Source organism: Ailuropoda melanoleuca, chromosome 3 (genome assembly GCF_002007445.2).
Source record: "Ailuropoda melanoleuca isolate Jingjing chromosome 3, ASM200744v2, whole genome shotgun sequence".
Taxonomy (NCBI): domain Eukaryota; kingdom Metazoa; phylum Chordata; class Mammalia; order Carnivora; family Ursidae; genus Ailuropoda; species Ailuropoda melanoleuca.
In genome coordinates, this window is record NC_048220.1 from 35,153,174 (window position 1) to 35,177,598 (window position 24,425).

A 24,425-nucleotide genomic window follows, 5' to 3' on the forward strand; every position below is an offset into this window, starting at 1 on the left:
AAAATCAGCAGTGGCCAGTTGAATTGTTTTCATGCTGCATCACTCTGATACTGACTTTCCTTCCTCCATCTTTAACTCATGAGAACCTTTGTGATTACACTGGGCCACCCAGATAATTCAGGATAATCTCTCCATGTTAAGGGCAGCTAATTAGCCATCTTAATTCTGTCTTCAGTCTTAATTTTTCCTTACCATATAAGGCTAATTTTTACAGGTCCCAGGAATTAGAATGTGGATGTGTTTGTAGGTCATTATACTGCCTCCCAGCAAGTTAAGTGGCTGCCTAACTCTAGAATCAAAATCTTCAGATTTTCAAGCCCAATCAAATACTATGTGGAAACAGTCATTTCCAGTATAATCTTTCCATCTTTTTAGGACACGTGTGATGAGTTTAGAAGCCAAATGAAAAATGGAAAACTTATCTGTACCCGAGAAAGTGACCCTGTCCGGGGTCCAGATGGCAAGACACATGGCAATAAGTGTGCTATGTGTAAGGACAAACTGTGAGTATTTTCAAAAATGGGCCTTTAATTGTGAATATTGAAGTATGATAATCATTTCTCAGCAGTTTGAGAGAATGACTTCTTTTTAAAAACAGTTCTAATTACTAATGAGTTTGCTTTGACTGAAATGTTTTTTCCATTTTTTATTCAAGGGAAAGGGAGGCAGCTGAAAATAAAAAGAAATACGAGGACAACTTGAGAAACACAGGAGAAAAAAGCAATGAAAACCAGGTAGCGTGTGTTAGATATACTAATATCTAAAGCTGGAAGCTTGGTTGTAAGGTTAATTCATTAAACAAATATTTATGGAATGCTTACTCTGTCCCACTCATTGTGTATATAATAATGAACAGGAGAGCATGGCCAGATCTTGCGAAGAAATAGCATGCTATTCAATGCCCTGAAAGCAGCTCTGATACAATTACCACCTATTTGCAGGACCAATGACAATAAACAAGCTATTGTTATTATCAAATGGATTTCTTCTCTGAAGTTTTATTTTTTTAAAACATTTATTTATTTATTTGAGAGAGAGCATGTGCGTGTAGGTGGGGGGAGGGGCAGAAGGAGAGACTCTCCAGCAGACGCCCCGCTGAGCACAGAGTCCAACATGGGGCTCCATCTCACCACCCGTGAGATCTCCACCTGAGCCAAAACCAAGAGTCAGATGCTTAACTGACTGGGCCACCCAGGTGCCCCTCTTCTCTGAAGTTTTAAAACAAATAATTAAGCAAATAGATACCAAAATTGCAAACAAGAAAGCAAATATCAAAAACTTAGAGCTCCAGATCATAAATTCTTTTATTTATTTATTTTTTTAATTTTATTATATTATGTTAATCACCATACAGTACATCCCCAGATTCCGATGTAAAGTTTGATGCTTCAAGTTGCGTATAACACCCAGTGCACCATGCAATACGTGCCCTCCTTACTACCCATCACCAGTCTATCCCATTCCCCCACCCCCTCCCCTCTGAAGTCTTCAGTTTGTTTCTCATAGTCCATAGTCTCTCATGTTTCATTCCCCCTTCTGATTACCCCCCTTTTCTTTATCCCTTTCTTCCCCTACCGATCATCCTAGTTCTTATGTTCCATAGATGAGAGAAATCATATGATAATTGTCTTTCTCTGCTTGACTTATTTCACTTAGCATTATCTCCTCCAGTGCCGTCCATGTTGCAGCAAATGTTGAGAATTCGTTCTTTCTGATAGCTGAGTAATATTCCATTGTATATATGGACCACAGCTTCTTAATCCAGTCATCTGTTGAAGGGCATCTCGGCTCCTTCCATGATTTGGCTATTGTGGACAATGCAGCTATGAACATTGGGGTGCATATGGCCCTTCTCTTTACTACGTCTGTATCTTTGGGGTAAACACCCAGTAGTGCAATGGCTGGGTCATAGGGTAGTTCAATTTTTAACTTTTTAAGGGACCTCCACACTGTTTTCCAGAGTGGCTGTACCAACTTGCATTCCCACCAACAATGTAGGAGGGATCCCCTTTCTCCACATCCTCTCCAACAATTGTTGTTTCTTGCCTTGTCTATCTTTGCCATTCTAACTGGCGTAAGGTGGTATCTCAGTGTGGTTTTGATTTGAATTTCCCTGATGGCTAATGATTTTGAACATTTTTTCATGTGTCTGTTAGCCATTTGTATGTCTTCATTGGAAAAGTGTCTGTTCATATCTTCTGCCCATTTTATGATTTGTTTATTTGTTTCTCGTGTATTGAGTTTGAGAAGTTCTTTGTAGATCTTGGATACCAGTCCTTTATCTGTGGTGTCCTTTGCAAATATATTCTCCCATTCCGTGGGCTGTCTCTTAGTTTTTTTGACTGTTTCCTTGGCTGTGCAGAAGCTCTTTATCCTGATAAAGTCCCATAAGTTCATTTTATCTTTTATTTCTCTTGCCTTTGGAGATGTGTCGTGAAAAAGGTTGCTCTGGCCGATGTCATAGAAGTTGTTGCCTATGTTCTCCTCTAGAATTTTGATGGATTCCTGTCTCACATTGAGGTCTTTCATCCATTTGGAGTTTATTTTTGTGTATGGTGTGAGAGAGTGGTCAAGTTTCATTCTTTTGCATGTAGCTGTCCAATTTTCCCAGCACCATTTATTGAAGAGACTGTCTTTTTTCCACCGGATGTTTTTTCCTGCTTTATCAAAGATTAGTTGCCCAAAGAGCCGAGGGTCCATTTCTGGGTTCTCTATTCTGTTCCATTGGTCGATGTGTCTGTTTTTGTGCCAGTACCATGCTGTCTTTGTGATCACAGCTTTGTAGTACAGCTCGAAATCCGGCATTGTGATGCCCCCAGCTTTGTTTTTCCTTTTCAACAGTTCCTTGGAGATTCGGGGCCTTTTCTGGTTCCATACAAATTTAAGGACTATTTGTTCCAGTTCTTTGAAAAATGTCCTCGGTATTTTGATCGGGATAGCATTGAAAGTGTAGATTGCTCTGGGTAGTATGGACATTTTAACTATGTTAATTCTTCCAATCCATGAGCATGGAATATTTTTCCATCTTTTTATGTCTTCCTCAATATCTTTCAAAAGTGATCTATAGTTTCTAGCATATAGGTCCTTTACGTCTCTGGTTAAGTTAATTCCAAGGTAACGCATGGTTTTTGGTGTTATTGTAAATGGGATGGATTCCCTAATTTCTCTTTCTTCAGTCTCGTTATTCGTGTATAGAAATGCAACTGATTTCTGGGCATTGATTTTGTATCCTGCCACCTTACTGAATTGTTCTATAACTTCTAATAGTTTGGGAGTGGATTCCTTTGGGTTTTCCATATAGAGTATCATGTCATCTGCAAAGAGAGACAGTTTGACTTCTTCTTTGCCGATTTGGATACCTTTGATCCCTTTTTGTCTTCTGATTGCTGTTGCAAGGACTTCTAGTACTATGTTGAATAATAGTGGCGAGAGTGGGCATCCTTGTCGTGTTCCTGATCTTAAGGGAAAGGCTTCCAGCTTTTCCCCATTGAGAATAATGCTTGCAGTAGGCTTTTCATAGATGGCTTTTATGAGATTGAGAAATGTACCCTCTATTCCTACACTCTGAAGGGTTTTAATCAGGAAAGGATGCTGTATTTTGTCAAATGCTTTTTCTGCATCAATTGAGAGGATCATATGGTTCTTGAGTCTTTTCTTGTTGATATGATGTATCACATTGATTGATTTGCGAGTGTTGAACCATGCTTGCATCCCAGGTATGAATCCCACTTGGTCATGATGGATAATCCTTTTAATGTACTGTTGGATTCTATTAGCAAGGATCTTGTTGAGGATTTTGGCATCCATATTCATTAGAGAAATCGGTCTGTAATTCTCCTTTTTGAGGGGGTCTTTGCCTGGTTTGGGGATCAAGGTAATATTAGCCTCATAGAATGAGTTTGGTAGCTTTCCTTCTGTTTCTATTTTTTGAAATAGCTTTAGGAGAATAGGTATTATTTCTTCTTTGAATGTTTGGTAGAATTCCCCAGGAAAACCGTCTGGGCCTGGAGTTTTATTATTTGGAAGGTTGTTTATCACTGACTCAATTTCTTCATAGTTAATTGGCCTATTTAAGAAATCTATTTCTTCCTGTTTCAGTCTTGGTAGTTTATAGGTTTCCAGGAAGGCCTCCATCTCTTCCAGATTGTTTAGTTTTTTGGCATATAGCTGTTGATAAAAGTTTCTAATAATCCTTGCAATTTCAATGGTGCTGGTCGTGACCTCTCCCTTTTCAGTCATAATTTTAATAATCTCAGTCCTTTCTCTTTGTTTTTGGACAAGTTTTGCCAGTGGTCTATCAATTTTATGGATTCTCTCAAAGAACCAGCTTCTAGTCCTGTTGATCTGCTCTACTGTGGTTCTGGTCTCTAATTCATTGATTTCTGCTCTAATCTTGGTCAACTCCTTCCTTGTCAGTGGGTTAGGCCTGTCCCTCTGTTGCTGTTCCAGTTTCTTGAGGTGAGAATATAGAAACTGCATTTTAGATTTTTCTATTCTTTTGAGTGAGGCTTGGATGGCTATGTATTTCCCCCTTAGGACTGCCTTTGCAGTATCCCATAGGTTTTGGACCGTTGTGTATTCATTCTCGTTGGTCTCCATAAATTGTTTAATTTGTTTTTTGATTTCCTGGTTTATCGAGTCATTCTTGAGCAGGATGGTTCTTAGCCTCCAAGTGTTTGAGTTTCTTCCAGGTTTTTCCTTGTGGTTGAGTTCCAATTTCAGAGCGTTGTGGTCTGAGAATATGCAGGGGATAATTTCAATCTTTTGGTATTGGCTGAGACCTGTTTTGTGTCCCAGAGCATGATCTATTCTTGAGAATGTTCCATGGGCATTTGAATAGAATGAGTATTCTTTGGTTCTGGGGTGTAGTGTTCTATATATATCTATGAGGTCCAACTCGTCGAGTATGGCATTCAAAGCCTTTGATTCTTTGCTTAGTTTTTGCCAGGGTGTTCTGTCTATTTCTGATAGTGGGGTGTTGAGGTCCCCTACTATTACTGTGTTCTTATCTATATGTCTCTTTATTTTGGTTAAGAGTTGGCTTGTGTATCTTGCTGCTCCCCTGTTGGGGGCATATATATTAATAATTGTCATATCCACTTGTTGAATACTTCCTTTAAGAATAATATAGTGCCCTTCTGTATCTCTCTCTATGGCCTCTAGTTTAAAATCCAGTCTATCTGATATGAGAATTGCTACTCCAGCTTTCTTTTGAGGTCCATTTGCGTGGAAGATGGTACTCCATCCCCTTACTCTAAGTCTGAATGCATCTTTGGGTTCAAAATGAGTCTCTTGTAGACAGCAAATGGATGGGTCATGTCTTTTTATCCAATCTGCAACCCTGTGGCGTTTTATGGGAGAGTTTAAGCCATTTAGATTGATAGAGATTATTGACAGATATGATTTTAATGATGCCATTTCTCTTTAAAGTCTTTGTATCGGTTGTGACTTGCTGCTCTGTATCACTCTTGGGGCCTTTTTACCTTTATAGAGCCCCCCTTAATATCTCCTGTAGGGCTGGTTTCGTGGTTACGAAATTGGTTAATGATTGGCGATTTTGGAACGTCTTTATTTCTCCATCAATTCTGAATGACAGCTTTGCTGGATAAAGGATCCTTGGCTGCATGTTTTTCTCTGAAAGAGCTTTAAAAATGCCCCCCCAAGCCTTTCTCTCATTCCAGGTCTCTGTAGACAGGTCTGACGTAATCCTGATACCTTTGCCTTGGTACGTGAGAAATTTCTTTGCCCTGGCCGCTTTCAATACTGTATCCTTGGATCTAATATTTGCGAATTGCACTATGACATGCCGTGGCGTAGGTTTGTCCTGGTTGAGCTTGGATGGGGTCCTCTCTGCCTCTTGGACACGAATGCTTGTTTCCCTTGCTAGATTAGGGAAGTTTTCAGCTACAATTTGTTCAAATATCTCTTCTAGACCTCTGTTTTTCTCCACCCCTTCAGGGATGCCGATGATTCTGACATTGGATCGTTTCATAGAGTCAGTAATCTCCCGTAATCTACATTCGTGGGCGTGGATTTTTTTAAGACCAGCTTCTATTTTCGTTTTTTCTTCTACTAACCCATCCTCCAATTCGCTAACGCGTTCCTCTGCCTCGGTGACCCTGGCCGTCAGAGCCTCTAGTTTTGACTGTATTTGGCCCACTGAATTTTTAATTTCTGTCAGATTCGCTCTCATTTCTGCCCTTAGGGATTCTATATTCTCAGCAACGCTTTCTCTGATGCTTTTTTCAAGTTTACTCATCATCTTGACCATTGTTGCTCTGAATTCCATTTCTGATAATTGGGATACATCCATATGTATTAATTCTGTGGCCGAGGCCAATTCTGTGGCAGAGGCCACAGACTCATTATCTTTTCTTTGCTGGGGGGGACTTCTCCTTCTCGTCATTCTGATGAAGAGAGATTGCAGGGTTGTCCAGAGCCCAAGTGTTGACTGGGACCCAGGCCGTGCGCCCTTGTTTTATAGAGATCTTAGGGATGTGGGCTTCTTCCTTAAAGAGTTTATTTATTTATTTGAGAGAGAGAGAGACAGTCAGCAAGAAAGGGAACCCAAGCAGAGGAGTGGGAGAGGAAGAAGCAGGTTCCCGGTGGAGAAGCCCGATGAAGGACTCCTTACGGAGCGTTGTGATCACACCCTAATCCGAAGACAGGTGCTTGGTGACTGCGCCACTCAGGCGCTCCGGGTTGTGGGCTTCTTGATTTTTCAGCCTGCCTTCTGGGGGAGGGGCCTGCCTGCAGGTACTCAGAAAACCCTGTTTGGGTAGAGTCTCTGTGTCCCTTGCGAGGGGGGATGGGGATGGGCACCCTGTGAGCCGGTATTTCCGGGCTTTTGTTCTCTGGCGGCTTTCCCTGGCGGTTTGCTATGCCTCTTCTGAGAGAGCAGCAGCGGCTGAAATTCAGCCTCTGTCTCAGAACAGAGGGATCGCGGATCGTTCTCCACTGATGTTCTGGCCACTTTAACTCTGTTTCTGTTGGTGCTGCTCAACCCTGCAGCATCCCGGGCTGTGCGCCCCACACCCGGCGTCCCAGCCCTCACTTCCAGGGCCGGCACGTCTCTGTCCTTTGTGTTTCCAACCCCGCCCGCCGCCAGCCGCCCCGCGCGGGCTCCCGGAGCTCCCCGTCTCAGTCTGGTGTCTCACGGGTGCTGACCGCGAGTCCGCCTGCTCCCCCGTGCAGGTGGCCCTCCAGCCGCCAGCCGCCCCGCGGACGCTCCCGGAGCTCCCGGTCTCAGCCTCGATCCAGTGAGCACACCGGAGCTCCGGAGCTCCGTGAGATGCTTGGTGGTGCACGCTCCCGGCTCACGGACTCAGTCTGCCGTTTCCAGAGTGCGGGTCCACGGTCCGCCCGCTCCCCGGTGCAGGTGGCCCGCCAGCCGCCCTGCGCGCGCGCTCCTGGAGCTCGCTTTCTAAGTCTGCTGTCTCGCGGGTGCTGTCCGCGAGTCCTGTCCGCGAGTCCGCCTGCTCCCCCGTGCAGGTGGCCCGCCAACCGCCAGCCGTCCCGCGTGCGCTCCCGGAGCTCCCTTCTCAGCCTGCTGTCTCAAGCGTGCGGGTCCGTGGTCTGTCCGCTCCCCCGTGCAGGTGGCTACCGCTTCCCGGGGCCCTGACACGGCGGCTCCCTCCCCCTTCTGTTTAGCTTCCAATATCTGTGCGCGGTTTCACGGCTCCCCGCTTCATACCTCGATACTCAGCGCTGGAGATGTTCATTTGTAGAGATCCAGATGTATCTTCCTGCATCTCAGGCTGATTCCGTGGATGTTCCTGCTGGTCTGGTACCTATCCAGCTCAACTCAGGGGACCGGCTGAAAAAAAGCCAGATCATAAATTCTTGACTTGGCGTTCCAGTGCCATCTTGTATTCAGTTAGGGCTTTAAAAATAATGTTTGATGCTTTACAGCACTAACACACAGAATATGACATGGCACAATCTCTTCTAATGCATCCATGGACCCCAGTTAGAAAAGAGAAATCATGAAGTTTCCCCAGGGAAGTTTTCATGTTAATGAATGTTCGTGAGGGAACTTTTCATTAGGTCTTCTACTGACTTACAAAATGAACCATTAATAGTAATTTTCTTTCTTAAAAAATATGTTGGGAATATCTATTATGCATTTTGGTAAATGGTCTTGAGATAAGATTTTATTGTACAACTTCAAATCATCTGTACTGGCCATCTATTCTATTTATAATCTTGGTCAATATTTTTCTTTTTTTAATATCCATTTTAGAAATTTCAAACAAAAAAATGCTCTATATATTCATATATGAAAAATGTCCATTTCATGTGTTTGTGTGGCAAAAAGAGAGCTATGGTCTTATCTACATCTGCAAAGTTAAATTTTTTACAAAGCACGTGCATTATCATATTTAAGCCTGCTGTTCTGAACAAAAGATTCACAACAGCTATGTTTCAGTTTCAAAAAGGAAAGAAAAGTTTATTATTAGTATAGAAACCTAAAAGGAACAGAAGAGGAAAGGAATCTGTACATAGATGGAAGTAATAGTAGGCAATAAATGAGAATAAGGCAACGTTACACCAAATCAGGTGCTTACAACATCCAGCCTTCTTAGCTGGGGAAGCCCCATGGGAACAGCCAGGCTGGAGTCCTGGCTGAGAGGCCTGGGCTGAACATCCTTCTCTCAGGTGAGACTTCCAACCAGCCCTCCCAGAAGGGCCATATTTACAGGGCAAATAATAGGGTTTGAAATTAAACATTTGTCTGCCTACCTGCAGTTTACAGTGAACTGCATTTCTATGTTACCATGTTTCTATATTTTCAAGGAGCCTAGGCTATGTCTGTCTGCCTCCCCTCCCGGATTCCCTTCTAGGGGTCCAGCCCAGCCTTGAGCAGGAGGGGGTGCGAGACAAGATTTGTAGCTCTTGGCACCCAGAACAGAAGGGCCGTATGGAGGACAGATAATATATTTCAAACAGCCAGGCTCCCAAGTTTATTCACACAGCATGAGTCTCATAAACAGCGTTCCTTAGCCTGCCTGTATACATGTGGGTCCATGTGGTCAGTTATGAGGGGCAAATCATAATAAATTTATCCATACAGGCCACCTACCCAGTACAAACTTCCAGTTCTAGAATAAATGTCAGGGAGATATAATGTCTATATGGAAATACAGTCAGTAACATTGCGGTAACTTTGTATGGGTACAGATGGTAACTAGACTTATTGGGGTGGCCAGTATGCAAATGTCAAATCACTATGTTGTATATCTGAAACTAATATAGTATCAATCATACCTCAATGAAAAATAAATAAGCCTTTCCCAAATCTATGCAGTAGGTGGTATTGTTCCAGTTTTTCAGTTGAGAAAAACTCAGATAAGTTAACTACACAGAGATGATCGATAGAAGAGCCAGAGATTGCACCCATAAAGCAAAGACAGAAGTACGGGCAGACGGGTGTTATCATAAACATATATGTGTGTGAGATTTTGTATAGCTGGAAAAGTAAATAATTCTAGCAACTTCCAAAAATGATGGCTGTGAGACATTTAATATTTTGATCAAGTGTTTAATTCCAGAGAACTTTTTTAATGCTGCAGATAAAAGTAGGTCTAGAGTTTTCATGGGTATCACAATTTAAAGAAAGGACAGGGGCACCTGGCTGGCTCAGTCAGTTGAGCGTCTGACTCCTGATGTTGGCTCAGGTCATGATCCTCAGGGTAGTGAGATCAGGCCCCACTAGATCAGGCCCCACTTTGGGCTCTGCACTCAGCGTGAAGTCTGCTTGTCTCTCTCCCTTTGCTCCTCCTCCCAGTCACCCTCTCTCTCTCTCTAAAATAAATAGATAAAATATCTCGAAAGAAAGAGAAAGGGAAAGAAAGGAAGGGAGGGAGGGAAGAAAGAAAGGAGGGAGGAATGGAGGGAGGTAGGAAGGGAGGAAAGGAGGAAGAAAGGAAGGAAGCTGGGAAGGAAGTGAGGAAAAGAGGGAGGAAGGGAGGGCTGGAGGGAGAGAGGGCAACTGCCATCCACGTTACTAGCAGTATTTTTCAAGGTAATTTTCCCATCTTTCCTTTGGCTCTTTGAGCTTACAGGTAGTTTATGACAAATTTCTGTAGACATCCAAAAATTTCAGTAGAGGCCAGATCCTGTGGATTCATTCTCACTGTCTTCTTTTTAAGGTTCTTATTTTTCAGTGAATATAAAAGGCAGCTTTATCTTTTTACAAGTGTTTAGGAGTTTTATTCTCTGCTAGGAAAAGCACAGAAAATAACAAAGCTTGTTAGTAGATCTCTGATCACAATTCCAACATTGACTTTACTTAATCACTCTGAGCCTTATTTTCTCCTCTATAAAATGAGAATAATGAGTGTTTATCATCTATAAAATGAAGATAATGAGTGCCTTATCCTGTGTACTCTTAAGTCCATTAGGGCACACAACAAAATGCCTGGCATATAATAAAATATTATTTTGTTCTTGAGGAACAGAGCTAAATGTCTTGCCAAAAGAGCATCTATCAGTTCATTCCAGGGCTTTCTTATGTGTGGAGTAATGAGTACAGCTTCAGGGAGACAGGTTTGGAGCTCAGCCTGCTAAAAATTATGTTAATACAGTACAGGCTGCCTGAGGCAGTAGTGAAATTCCCCTGGGACAAGGTAATTATTGGAGAGGGATGCTACGGAGAGGATTCTAGCTTCCTAAGCAAATATTGAATAAAGAGCCTTTGAAACACATTCTGTCTCTAAAATTTTGTTTTCTCTAGATTTTTATTCCCCCCCACCCCCAAGTATTATGTTATACCTCACAAATTATGTTTGAGTTTTAGAGATCAGACTATCATGGTAACATCTTTTTTCTGTTTCTCCTGGCAGGATCAGTGCCACGAGTTCCGGAATATGGTGAGAGAAGGGAAGCTTATCTGCACCAGAGAAAATAACCCTGTTCGAGGTCCAGATGGCAAGATGCACGTCAACAAGTGTGCTATGTGTCAGAGCATCTTGTACGTGAAGAGGTTTATTGATCAGTTTGATGGGGTGTGCTTGTTTGCAAGAAGATCTTTTTAATTTAAAACTTAAGGCCCTGGACATTGCACATGAAAAACGTACTAGGCCTTCACTTTAGAAGAGGACAGTGAGCTTCCAGAACACTCTTGCCAGAAATGTTTATTTTGATGATGAGAAGCATAATTAGACCCAGAGCATCTGGGACAGGGAGACAGCTGTTGGATGGTGCCCAAATCCCTGGCCTTCAGAGAGGAAATACATCAGCTGAGTCATGCCCCACGTGCCACATACTTCCTCTTGTATGTAAAGGAAACAATTTCTACATGATAGACTTCTCGTAGGGATTCAAGGAGATAATATTTTTCAAATATTTATAAACTTGAAAGGAATATAACTACATAAAGAAAATCGATATTGGAGAGTTCAGTTCTAATTTAATATGAAAAAGAGAAAGGAGAAATGAAGCAACTCTACATGAGAGCCATATAAATATATTTTTTTAAAGATTTTATTTATTTATTTGACAGAGATAGAGACAGCCAGCGTGAGAGGGAGCACAAGCAGGGGGAGTGGGAGAGGAAGAAGCAGGCTCATAGCAGAGGAGCCTGATGTGGGGCTCGAACCCACAACGCCGGGATCACTCCCTGAGCCGAAGGCAGACTCTTAACCACCCAGACTCCCCCCCATATAAATATTTTATTAAGGAAAAAATGCAACATCCTTTTAGGAACATAGCATTCTGGATGACAGTGTAGTAGCCGAATTTATGAAAGTTGATAGCATTGCCCCAAGTGCACTATGAAAATTCCAACAGTTAAGACTCATTAGTTAAAAAAATAAAAAAAGTATTTTAGGTATTTTTTAGATATGAGAAAATAATGTTAGATTTGCTACGGTTTAGAATTGGAGAAATATTTCATTTAAAAAACTCGGTAAGAACCCTAAAAGAAAAACAATCCTATCCTTTTTTATTCTGCAGTGAGCGAGAAGCTAGTGAAAGAAAAAAGAATGACGAAGAGAAATCAAGTGCCAAGCCCTCAGATGACGCAAAGGTCATTTCTTAAAAGATGCGAAGATAACTGTTTTACCTTTCATCCTCAGAACCTGACATTCTCCTCCAGTTTTTTGGATAATAAAAATGCCAATGTTTTGCTTCAAAGAAAATAGACTTTGCTAATATTTCATTTTGGTTATAACAACATTTTTGTCTGGCTTTAAGGTTTAATATTTTTCTCAGTTTTGTAGAGAATTTGCCCACAGTGTGCATCAAGTATTGCTCTCCTCTTTGGGAGAAATATGGATTGAAAAATAGAGTGTTAAATTCTTTACCACCTCAACTGCATGCTTTCTTCTGACACTAAATGTGAAATGAGGCTTCGGGTAGCTTGTTGACATTGATTTTTACAATTCAGGTAATATACACTAATTTTCCCCTTTAGCTTCTCTCCTTGATGTCTTTTTTTTTTTCTGTTTCCTCCAGATAGCTTTCTCGGCATCAGTGAATCAATAATGTGTATGTGTGATGCTGCCTTTTCTATTTACTTTTCAAGACTGCAAAGAAGACATCTTCATTCAGTCCTTTGCAATAATAATCACATTTGTAGCATTAGATTCCTGTGATATTGTCCTTTGATCAAGAGTACAACTCATGGGGGACACCTGGGTGGCTCAGTTGGTTGAAGCATCTGCCTTTGGCTCAGGTCATGATTTCAGGGTCCTGAGATTGAGCCCCCGCTTCGGGCTCCTTGCTCAGGGGAAGCCTGCTTCTCCCTCTGCCTACTTCTCCCTCCGTCTGCAGCTCCCCCTGCTTGTGTGCTCATATGCTTTCTCTCTCTGACAAATCAATTTTTTTAAATATCTTAAAAAAAAAAAAAAGAGTGCGGCCCATATGGAAAATGAGGGGAAGGAAGGAAGCTAGGAAGGAAAGGGTGAGGGAGACATGATCTATCAAGTGTTCGCCCCCGCATTTCCAGGCCCCGGGCAGAGAGGTTCAGAATGAAGTAGGGAATGGAAAGTTTAAAGTCTGGGCATTCCTTAGTCTCCATTGCCAGGATAGGAGCACTGAGCTCAGAGCTAAGAAGGCACTTTCTAAAACCAAGTTTTAGAAAGGGGAAAAATCCTGTTCGTTTTCCCTTTCTCATTTTCTAGGACGAGTGCAGTAACTTTCGGCAGTACGTGAGGAATGACCGGCTCATGTGCACTCGAGAGAATGACCCTGTGCGTGGTGCTGATGGAAAACTATACAAAAATAAGTGCCACATGTGCAGAACAGTCATGTGAGTAAGAGGATCCTGTTACCCCTCCAGCTAGTGGGGAATTGCATTTTTTTTTATTTAATTTTTTTTCCGGTGCAAAAGGTGTTTTTATTAAAGCATGGGGACAGGACCCATGGGAACTGCATCTTTAGAAGTTGCTGATTAAATAAATGTGTGCTCATGAATCCAAGGCGTCTTTAAAATAAGTCTTTAGATTCAAGGCCCTTAAGTTGAGAACACCTGATACAGGAGACAGGAAATCCAGATGTGAGTTCTAACCAGGATAGTTCCTAGCTGTGTCCCTGGAGAAAACGTTTTTTTAAATCTCAGGATCATAGCTATAAGAAATTCTTCCAAATCTTTGTTCCGCAACTAGATCAGACTCAACAGAGAAGTCTTTTTCAGAAATACAGATTTTTACCCCCAAAATTTATTTGGCAGAAAATTCAGGGCTAAGGAATTTGTTGTTTAGAAGGGGTTTTTAGGTTATTTTGATGAACTACCATATTTGGGGAGCAATAGACATGATAGATACTGATGATGATGGTTATGAAAACACTGTGAACACAATTATAATAATCAGTATTTTTTTTTACTCTTTGTAATATGTTCCTGGAGACAGGAATTACCAATACTACCCTCTTTTGATGTTGTAGAAAAGCTAAGCTCAAGGAATTTAGGCAACTTGTCCAAGGCCATGCATCTATTAAGTGATGAGCGCTCTAAACTAGTTCCCCATTGTGTACTTTTCTTTACACCATCCTCTGGTTGAATGTTCTGTGGTTCTGTCCTATTTTGTTTAGGATTGCACAGCTTCGCACTGGAAGTTATAGGTGCTAGTCTTTGTGCCTATAACTGTAAATTACTTTTTGTCTTCTTCTGTAGTCAAAAAGAAGCTTTGGAAAGGGCAAGAATTCTAGAGAAATCATTCCACGTTAGATCTACAGAGGAAAGCAGCCCAGCTTCCTCCATTTCTTTTCTGGTAAGAATGACTACTGCTGAAAAGCTACGTGTTAAGTTAATGCATTTGTTTGGGGTCTGTTGACACTCCCCCTCCATGAGCTTCATTTCCATAGAAAGGCCTTGGAAAGGCGAATTCAGCATAGCTCCAAACCCTTTGTATGTAGTTCCGTGCTCAGTGAGGGTCCTGGGATGACTCATCAATGCAGGATTCTGTGCTCTTTTAGAATATTAGCCCGTCCCAAGCCAATTTGGTACACGATCGAAATTTTAAACGTGGATGTGTCATGAATGTGGCTTATTGCACATCTGGTCAAATAATTAGTTAGGGGCCTCAATTCTGTCATTTCAGCAGGCCAGAAACACTCCTCACCCCGCTTCCTCTCTTTCCCCATCCCCAGATCAGCCCTCTTCCCAATAGCCTAGAGAAGTATGTGGAGCGTTTTCGCACTTGTGAAATTCCACTAATCCACGATTCACAGTGGTTAAAACTTGTTTATTCAAAATACAAGCTGATGGCCATCAGTAACATATACCTTATTGTAAATTAGCCTAACAGGTTTGCTTTTTTAGAGCTTTGCCAAGTCAGGAATAGAAAGGAGCAAAGGGAATAAGAGCATATCCATGAGTGTATTCATGAAGTACCTATCAAATTGGCCTCTAAAAGCGAAGCTTTAGCATCTAATCTGATGACCCAGAAAAGAAAGAAAGAAAAGTAACAAACATGAATTTAATCTTATTATTTGCCCTGTTTAAGCAGGATAGTAGATGACGTGCACTAGTGAAATATATACTAATTACAGATTTCTAGTAAATTAGAAATTTACTACCCTAGGAATCCCATAAACATGAAAAGAAACTATTCACAGAATCTGTTCTTTTTTCCTCTAGCTTTATTGAGATATAATTGACATATAACACTGTGTAGATTTAAGATGTACAATGTGTTGATTTAGTACACTTTTATGTTGCAAAATGTGCCACTGTAGTGTTAGCAAACACCACCATCACCTCACATAATTACTACTTTTGTGTGTGGTGAGAACATTTAAGATTTATTCACTTGCCAACTTTCAAGTGTAGGATACAATATGATTAGCTATAATCACCATGCTGTACATCACACCCTCAGAATGTATTCATGCTGTAAATGAAAGTTTGTACACTTTGACCAACGTCTCCCATTTCCCCCAATCCCCTTCCCTGGTAACCGCCATTCTACACTCTGTTTCTGAGTTTGCATTATTAGATTCCACATGTAAGTGATATCATATACAGTATTTGTCTTTCTCTGTCTGACTTATCTCAGCGTAATGCCTTAAACATTCATCTAAGTTGTCATAAGTGGTAGGATTTCCTTCTTTCTCATGGCTGAATAATATTCCAGTGCTGTGTGTGTGTGTGTGTGGTGTGTGTGTGTGTAACATGTATTCTTTATCCACTTACCCACTGATGGTTGTTTCTGTATCTTGGCTATCATGAATAATAAAATCTGTTCTTTTTTAAAAAACATTTTACTGAAGTATAACAGTCATATATAAGAAGTATGCTTAGCATGAGTGTGCAGCTAAATGCAGTATCACAAAGTGAGCACAGCTGTGATATTAGCACCTACATCAAGAAATGGGATACAGCCGGCAGATCAGAAGCCTCATCAAGGTTCTTCCTAATGTACAATCTGGTTTTGAGCTGAGCTTTCTCTTGGAGAAGAGGACCACATTCATTATTCATTTTGTCACCCATTCATTCATTTTACAAATGTTTATTGAACACCTATTATTTTCCAAACATTGTTCATGAATATGAGAACAATAGTCATAAGTAAAGCAGACAGAACTCTCTACATTCATGGAGTTCATGTTTGAAGAATATAGATAGTAGATACTATGAATAAATAAAATGTAACTCCAAGGGGAAAATAAAATAAAATAATGATATAAATACTGGGATCAGAGTGGGGCGGGGAGTACAATTTTAAGTAGACTGTACAGGAGAGCATTCTGAGGTGACATTTACGAGGCCTAAACAGATTGATACCATACATGTGAAGTGAGAGAACAGGATTCCAAGAAAAGAATAGCAGAGCCCCAAGGAAGGGGTCAAAGGACAGCAAGGAGTCTGGTGTAGTGAATTAGAGGGACCTCAGAGAAAGCCATAGGAAGCCATATTATATAGGATTTTGTAGACCATATTAAAGATATTGACTATTATTCTGAATGAAGGTTTTGAAAAGAGGAGTGATATAGTCTGATTTATTTTTTAAAAGAATAACTCTGCCTCTTATATTGAAAATATACTACAAGGAGGCAAGAGCAAAATCAGGACAGCTGGTTAGTCATAGCAGTAGTCCATGGAAGAGATGATGCTAGTTTATACCATGGCAGTAGTGGTAGAAGTCACGAGAGGTGCTTGGATCCTGGGTCTGCTCTGAAGGTGGAATCAACCACAATTGGTTCGGACTTGATAGACTACGTAAGAAAATACTAAGGATATCTCCCTGCCCCTCTCCCCACTTGCATGCACATGTATGTGCACACACGTGTGTGTGTGTTTGTGTGCACTTGCGTGCTCTCTCTCTCTCTCTCAAATAAAATAAATAGTAGGAAGAGAAGCAGAGAGGTAGAGAGAGGGTCAAACCAACTCCACGCTGAGCATGAGCCCAAAGCGGGACTCCATCTCATGACCCTGAGATCCTGGCCTGAGCCGAAACCGAGAGTCGACCACTCAACAGCCTGAGCCACCCAGGCATCCCTGGATGTTTGAACTATTTATCAAAACAAACTAGCAAACAAGTACTTCTTTATGCCTCTGGAACGAATAACTGGAATGAATGCCTCTGGACTATTAGATTCCTATTTCTTTGTTTCAGAAAGTAGTTTTGAAGGAATTTTTAAATTTCATCTAAGTTGTCGAGTTTATTGGCATATAGCTATAACATTTCCACATTATCCTTTTAATATCTATATATAATGAAGCCCTCATTTTATTTTTAATATTGGTAATGTACATTTCTTGCCTTTTTATCAATTTTGCAAATGGTTTATCAATTTATTAATCTTTTCAAACTACCAGTGTTTGACTTAGTTCTGTTTTTTATTTCATAGATTTCTCTTCTGTATTATTATTTTCTTTGAGCTTAATTTGTTTATTATTTGCTAGCTTCTTTTTTTTTTTAAGATTTTATTTATTTGATGGAGAGAGAGAGCACAAGCAGGGGGAGCAGCAGGCAGAGGGAAAGGGAGAAGCAGGCTTCCTGCCGAGCAGGGAGCCCGACCCGGGACTCGATCCCGGGACCCTGGGATCATGACCTGAGCCAAAGCATCTGCTCAACCAACTGAGCCCCCCAGGTGCCCCTATTTGCTAGCTTCTTGACATGGAAGTTTAGATCGTTGATCTTAAAGCTTTCTTCTTTGCTAATTATGTATCTATTTACAACTTTCCCTCAAATCACTGCTTTAGCTGCTGTGATTTGGTTGTTTATATTTTTATTATCATTCAGTTTAAAACATTTCTGCATTCCATCATGATTACTTTGAGTCATGAGTTATTTATAAGTGTGTATGTTGATTTTTAAATAGTGAGTTTCTACGACCTATGTTACAGTTCCTTTTCTAATGTTCTATTCAGATGTGATTGAGGAAATCAAAAAAGATTTTTCCAAGCCCATCCCTCCTGAGTGCCATTGAAAAAAATCTAATTTATGTTTTACTTCTTCAGGACTCCGAGATGTGCAAACAGTACCGAGTATTGCCCAAGATGGGTTACCTTTGCCCAAAGAATTTACAGCCTGTCTGTGGTGATGATGGCCAGACATACAACAATCCCTGCATGCTCTGTCATGAAAATCTGTAAGTATACAGTTTGCACTATCGTATCTTCAAGAGTAGAGGTTCTTGACTATGGCGTTGACCCACAGGACTGCATTCATATGAATTGGAGGTGCATTGCACCAATTTATTAATCGTAGCGGTTAAAAATTCAAATTTTGTGGATGATCTTATTCAAATATAAAATAGAGAGGATTGAAGGTTATCCTGTTGATTAAGTTGCTTTTATATACTTTACCGAGTATAGAGAAAGGAAAAGGTGGTGGGGTTACAACAATTAGATAAAGTTTCTATTAGCCCGTGTACAGTCATGGGAATGTGAACATCATCCACGTGTTGTGTAAAAAGAAAAAAGGTGAGAATCATCGCCATGTTGAGTCCGCGCAGCCTGTAATCTCTTTTGGGCCCTCTGACTACCTGATAGTCACATATTTCTCATCCTCTCCAAGTCTTCTTCTGGAGCAGAGGCAGTATCATTCAAGAGAAAGCCCCCTGGAACAAATGGCGGCCTTTGGGTGGGCTCTCAGATTAATTGTTGTCTGTGCATCTGTGGGCATAGTATCTCATCATTATCAGGTTCACTTTTTCCACTGGGGAAGTGCAGACCATTCTCTGAGCCAGCTGGCTTCACTGGGTTTTTTAGAAGAATTGCCATTTTTATTTAAAATTAAATATGAGGGATTTATTTTACTACTGTCATTATAGGTTTTAGCTTTTTGCTTTTCTGCTCAAATACTGTCTTACCCTCACCTCCATTCACATGCCTCATGTTTGACCGGCTGTCAGTGAAAGCGTGGTGACAAATCTTGACTCTTCCATCCCACTCCCACCCCACCCCAGATTTGCACTGTAGTCCGTGTATGTTCTTGCCTTCTGGGGACACCATAAGGAAAGCCCAGAATGTGAGGATGGGACACTCTGCAGTTTATACACTTAGAATAATATCTGAATATGAGTGCTTTATGTGTTCTGACATGTGTAGGTAAGACACTCGCACATTCATTCTCTTGCTGAATCCTCACTACATGCTATAAGCGCTATTATCTTCATTGTACTGAGGGTGAATCTGAGGTTCAGAGAGTCCAGGTAATTTGTTTAAAGTCACAAAGCTAGGAAGTAGATCAGATGAGATTTTCACCTTGTTGGTTTGGGTATAAATACAGTTCTCTTTTCTCTCCACTACACTACTGTTATATCCAAAGTAGTAGTTCTTTAAACATTTAGGGCTATGGAGAAGTTACCTCTTTCCAGAAAAGAAAAGAAAATGGAGCAACATTAACAATTTGTATGCAGGTATTAAGGAGGGCATATACTGTAAGGAGCGCTGGGTGTTATACGCAAACAATGAATCATGGAACACTACGTCAAAAACTAATAAAGTACTGTATGGTGACTAACATAACATAATAAAAAAAAAGAATTAAGAAATCTCCATTTAAGAAATGAATGCAACCGTTCAGGAATTTGTTACTATGTATGCCTTATATCTTCAGCCCAGAAATTCTTCAACTTCCTTTATTATAGATGTCAGGGCCTAAATTATCCACCCAGTGTTCTTTAAGTATTCCATTAACTGTGTAAACCCATAACAAGTGATACTCTAGTCAAGGGAACTTTGGAGTCAGAAACTTCAATGGTAAAAGTATTAATAAATCATGCTCAGGATGGATTGTTTAGCTAAAGGAACTGGTAGTATATATTATAGAGGAAAGATCCAGGCTACCCAGGCAAGAGGAAAGAGTATGGTTTCTGTGGTTTTAGAGGGAAGCCATTTCAACTTGAGCAATATCCAAAGACAAGTCAAACTGCCTTGATAGACAGTGAGTTTCCCATCACCAGAGGCAAACAAACAAATGTTTGATATGCAAGATTTCTTAAGAGAGAGACATTGTAATTCATGCCTTTTAAGATTTTTTCCAGCTATAAATTTCAAACTGTATGATTATGTATTATTATATTTTATAAAATCTACATTCTATATATATTTTATATATTTTTATTATATATATGTATTGTATTTTGTAATCCCTCATTATAGGTATTCAGTAAAATGAAGCTTCTCCATGGGATCCAGTTTTCCTGTCTGTAAAATAATGGCTTTTGGAATAGATGGTCTCCAAGTTTATTTCTAACATTGAACAATTTCATGAGTATGTAGGTGAATGAAATGTGATGGAATGAATCCAGGACTGGGGAATGAATCTGGAGCTGAATCTGAAGAGAGAGAGAGAAAACCTGGGTGATTCCTACTGGAAAGCAGTTGAATTCAGATCCCGGGTTCTACCTGTAATTTTAGTTCTGGCTTGATGCCCAGATGTCACCCACATTGATCCTTGTTTGTTTCCTTTTCTCATCATAACTGTCAGTTTTTCCATCTTTTTAATTTCCTCTGCTCTGTTTTAGAATACACCAAACTAATACACACATACGCAGTGAAGGGAAGTGTGAAGAGAACAGCATCCCGGAAACAACCCCTCTCAACGTGCCAGCATCTGTAAGTACACTGCATTCGTGGTTACACTGCCAGAGCCGATTGGTTCTGCTTCTGTGTCTGCCACCGACTGATGGACATTTCTCTGGCTAGGGCAGTGATACTGGGTCAGATAACCCCAGAATTGGTCATGTCTTCATTGTGAAGATCATTAAGTAAGTACTGAAGTATGCAGGGATAATAATATAATAGTTAATATTTTTAAATGTTTACTGTTCACTGGGATCATTAGTAGATTGTTTATGAGCAACGTCCCTGACATAACACTTTTACAAAGTAGGTTTTATTTCCTGTGATTTTCTATAAAAAGATGAGAAGAGATTGAGAGAGGTTGCATAGTGACGGAACTGAATTTCAGCCATTTCCATGTAACCCCCATGTTCTTGCACTTCGCATTGCATTCAACTGTTTCCCAACATGAAAAGTTGGCCTTTTCATTTAAATCCCTGCAAGGATGTTTTGACAGACATTATGGAGTTTGATTCTTCCTGGCGACTGCATTCGAGGATGCTCTTCTTCAGGCAAGATGATATGTAACTTGCGGGGAAATGTAGGAATTTTCAAAGAAGAGAAAATGTTTGGTACCAGGCAAATATGGGTTTAAATTCCAGTTTTTTATATCTCTCATATATGAGACCTTTGGCAAATCAAAGATCTAAACCAAAGATCTCACCAGGTTATTGAAAATACTCAATAAATACTGACTTTTAAACATTTGGCACAGTGTCTACGAACTAATGGCATTTATTATTATTATCACTATTATTATTATGCCAAAGAGACCAAAGTATGAACTTAGACAAAGAGAAGAATCCATAGTGTAAACTTAGAGAAACAGAACCTGGCACAGCACTTCTGTATGTTTAATAATTATAATGGGTTATAGTTTAATAGCCTTATATTTGATGTTAAAAGTATATTGACATTCAATAAAAACAAAATATTGTAATAAATTACACTTACTAAATAAATATTTATTATTATTCACAACTGGTTTCAGTCCATGCCATGGCCACTAAAAAGCTCTGGCAATAATGGAATTGGAGACTACTCTGCCAGATTTGGGGCTCCTAAGCAACACTAGATGAGACCACATTCAGAAGAACTACTCAGTGAGTCTTGATATGGAAACTAGGTGGTTTTGGTTTTACATTAGCAGCTGGAAGGCCGGGTAGAGTAGGCAGAGTATTGGGGTGAAGCCAGACGACCTTCATTTTCCTCATGTGCTCTTGACAGTCATCGGTATATTCGAGGTCTTTACATATCCATAAAGAGACAGTATCAACTTTTGCTCTATCTCCATATTGTGTTTGCTGTCTTATTACATATAAACTCGTAGTGGTTTGCTCCTTATTTTATTAACAGAATATAATATCCCTTCCATCTCACAAACACACCTGATTACATGTAATTCAGGACGGTAAATAAAAATAATCTTTATGTGAATCCTAAAGGTCATACTTTAGACCACATCTTGCTGTGATCTCATGTAGACAACTTGACAAAACTACTTTATGAGAAATTTGCCGTAGGATAAAAATGATAAGATGTGTTTATTCAAATAAGGAAGAATCTTGACAGGGCTAAGCATAAAAGGTTTTATAAGAGAGTTTCTTCTTTTCATTTTTGGGTGTTTTCTTTCCACTAGAATTATGTAACATATTATTAATGACAGGACTTACTTATGGTGTTAGATGATGGAATAAAGCATCAGAACAAAAGGTGTCCTGAACATGGGTTCAGTTCCCTCTGTATGATTCAGGGGTGTGATTTTGGATACACTAAAGTGGGACAAGTGGGTGGGTCATGGCCCAACATTGCTCTGATGACTATGACGCATGCATATCCTGGAGGTTGAAAGTGATTGCCTGAACTTTGTTCCTGTATAGATTCTCTAAGAGAGTCCGGAATTTGAAGAATGAATACAAGGCCAGGCAGTCACAACTTTCCTAGAAAAATAAACTGAAGATCCTAGAATGCGTACTCATGCTTAAGACCTAAGAAGTATTTTCTGTTCTTCAATAGCTACTAAGATTTATGTAGCTCAGAATTTTATGTCCTCTTTCCTGTATGCACCCTCACAGTAGGCCTGTGGTTAGGACAGGGATTATTATCTTTCCCGTTTTACAGAAAATCAGCCTGGGGGAGATCCTGCTATTATCAAAGTTATTCAACATTCTATTTTGCATCTGGTGTAGATTTTCTGGCTTCATAGCTTATACTCTGCCACCATCCCTTAGTTGTCAGGAAATTCTGAAAACCAGGGACTCTAGAAAAGGGATTACATATCTCAATTAAATAAAAATTAGCTACCTTGAAAGGACATTTCTCTGTTAAGGAACATACCAGTACTGTTTTGTGAGATGAGTAAATGACTATTCTCAATTCCATAACAAAGATTTTCAAAGATATCACAAGACCTTCGATTGCCACCCTCAGACCGAAGGAAATCTCCTGGGGTGGATGTGAGAACTCAGATGGAGGTCTGGGCTTGGAACGATAGTGCTGCTGGTGTTCCAGGTGGTACTGGCTGACACTGTGAGGTTATATTAGCAGAGTAAGTTATGATGTTAGCAGCAATATGAAAATGCTATGAGTGATGAACCACAAGGTATCTTTGGGAATGAGCTTATTGGCTTGGGGGAGGGTGGATTGTAATAATAACTTATTTAAAAGTATCATTTTATCTCACTTTGTACAGAAAGCTAATATTGGATGTCTAGTAGAAATTATCCCTCTGAATTTTAATTGCCTGTTCATTATAGATTCCTTGATGGCTTGTCCTGACTTGTTGACAGTCCTTGCTCTGTAACCTAGCACATGCCCAGAAGATACTAGAGAGCAAATGAATAAACACGTTTTGGGGGGTGGGGGGAAGCTTCCTGAGGCCCTTACCTTCTTTCGAAAAATGTTTAGGTATTGATTTGATGTTTTGAATGTCAATTTCAAGAGTGTGTGAATATTGGATGAGTTAGGCAAGGAAGATAGTTGATTAAATTCTTATAGCCTCAAACAAATTATAATAGTAAAGCTTAAGTGTTGGAGGAATTGGATTTAAGTTCTGATCCAGTGTGAGACCTTGGCAAGTCACTAACCTTCTCTGGAGCTCTGTTCCCTCCTCTGACATTTACCTCTTTTCATTACCATGAGGGTCACATGTGATCAAGGGCAGAATTAGTGTGGTAGTGTGTACATAGTGTGTACTAGGTGCTCGGTAGTCACTGAATCAATTGTGTAAAATGCGAAAGTGATCATAAATGGTGAGTTCTTGGTAGACTGAAAGGATGTATGGATTTCTTTGACTGCAGTATACCTTTAAATGTATAATCCACATTTCTATAATATCTCTCAGTTTCTAGCACCTAACCTATCCATCTTCTCTTCTAGGACAAATAATGGAAGAATTGGTGAAAGCCATGAGGGAAAATATATGCCCCAATTCTGAATCGCCTAACCCTCACCATCTGTATAGAGAAAGAATTCTTCAGAGCTTGTCTTATCTACTGTAGAAAACAATACAGAGCTGTTGGGGGAATGGACTCACTGACTTTCAGTCTTTCCCATCTCTTTCCTCCTAGATTCTGTGATCTGAGCACACAGAGACATCTCCATTTGTCTGTACTTGAAAACCTCCTGGTCACAATGCTATCTGTTCAACTACTTGTTCAATAAAAGTAAACCCAGCAGAACACCATTTCTGGGATTTCTTCATCACTGCCTGGATAATAGGAACATTTGTTTTTTTGTTTTTTTTTTTGTTTTTTTTTTTTTACAGAAGCCAAAAACTCTACCCTTTTGTCTTGCTAAGCTATTGGTGGACACAGAATGCTCACTTCTTTTCAGATTCAAGTTGCTGTCATAGTTGGGAAGACATGTTTAGAAGAGAGGTAGGGAGGTATGGGCCCCCCAGCATTCA

At 40.2% G+C, this 24,425-nt stretch overlaps 1 protein-coding gene across 1 annotated transcript in view; it reads left to right on the plus strand.

Moving 5' to 3' along the window:
- SPINK5 (serine peptidase inhibitor Kazal type 5) overlaps positions 1 to 24,203 on the plus strand; it is an 83,945-nt gene extending 59,742 nt beyond the window's left edge. The window contains exons 25-33 of the mRNA XM_019809502.1: positions 376 to 503; positions 656 to 734; positions 10,845 to 10,972; positions 11,956 to 12,028; positions 13,125 to 13,252; positions 14,117 to 14,213; positions 17,909 to 18,039; positions 20,422 to 20,512; positions 23,897 to 24,203. Of these exons, the coding sequence (XP_019665061.1) occupies positions 376 to 503; positions 656 to 734; positions 10,845 to 10,972; positions 11,956 to 12,028; positions 13,125 to 13,252; positions 14,117 to 14,213; positions 17,909 to 18,039; positions 20,422 to 20,512; positions 23,897 to 23,905 (864 nt within the window). The 3' untranslated portion in view covers positions 23,906 to 24,203. The remainder of the gene's footprint in view (positions 1 to 375; positions 504 to 655; positions 735 to 10,844; positions 10,973 to 11,955; positions 12,029 to 13,124; positions 13,253 to 14,116; positions 14,214 to 17,908; positions 18,040 to 20,421; positions 20,513 to 23,896) is intronic.
- The last annotated feature ends 222 nt before the right edge of the window (positions 24,204 to 24,425 follow it).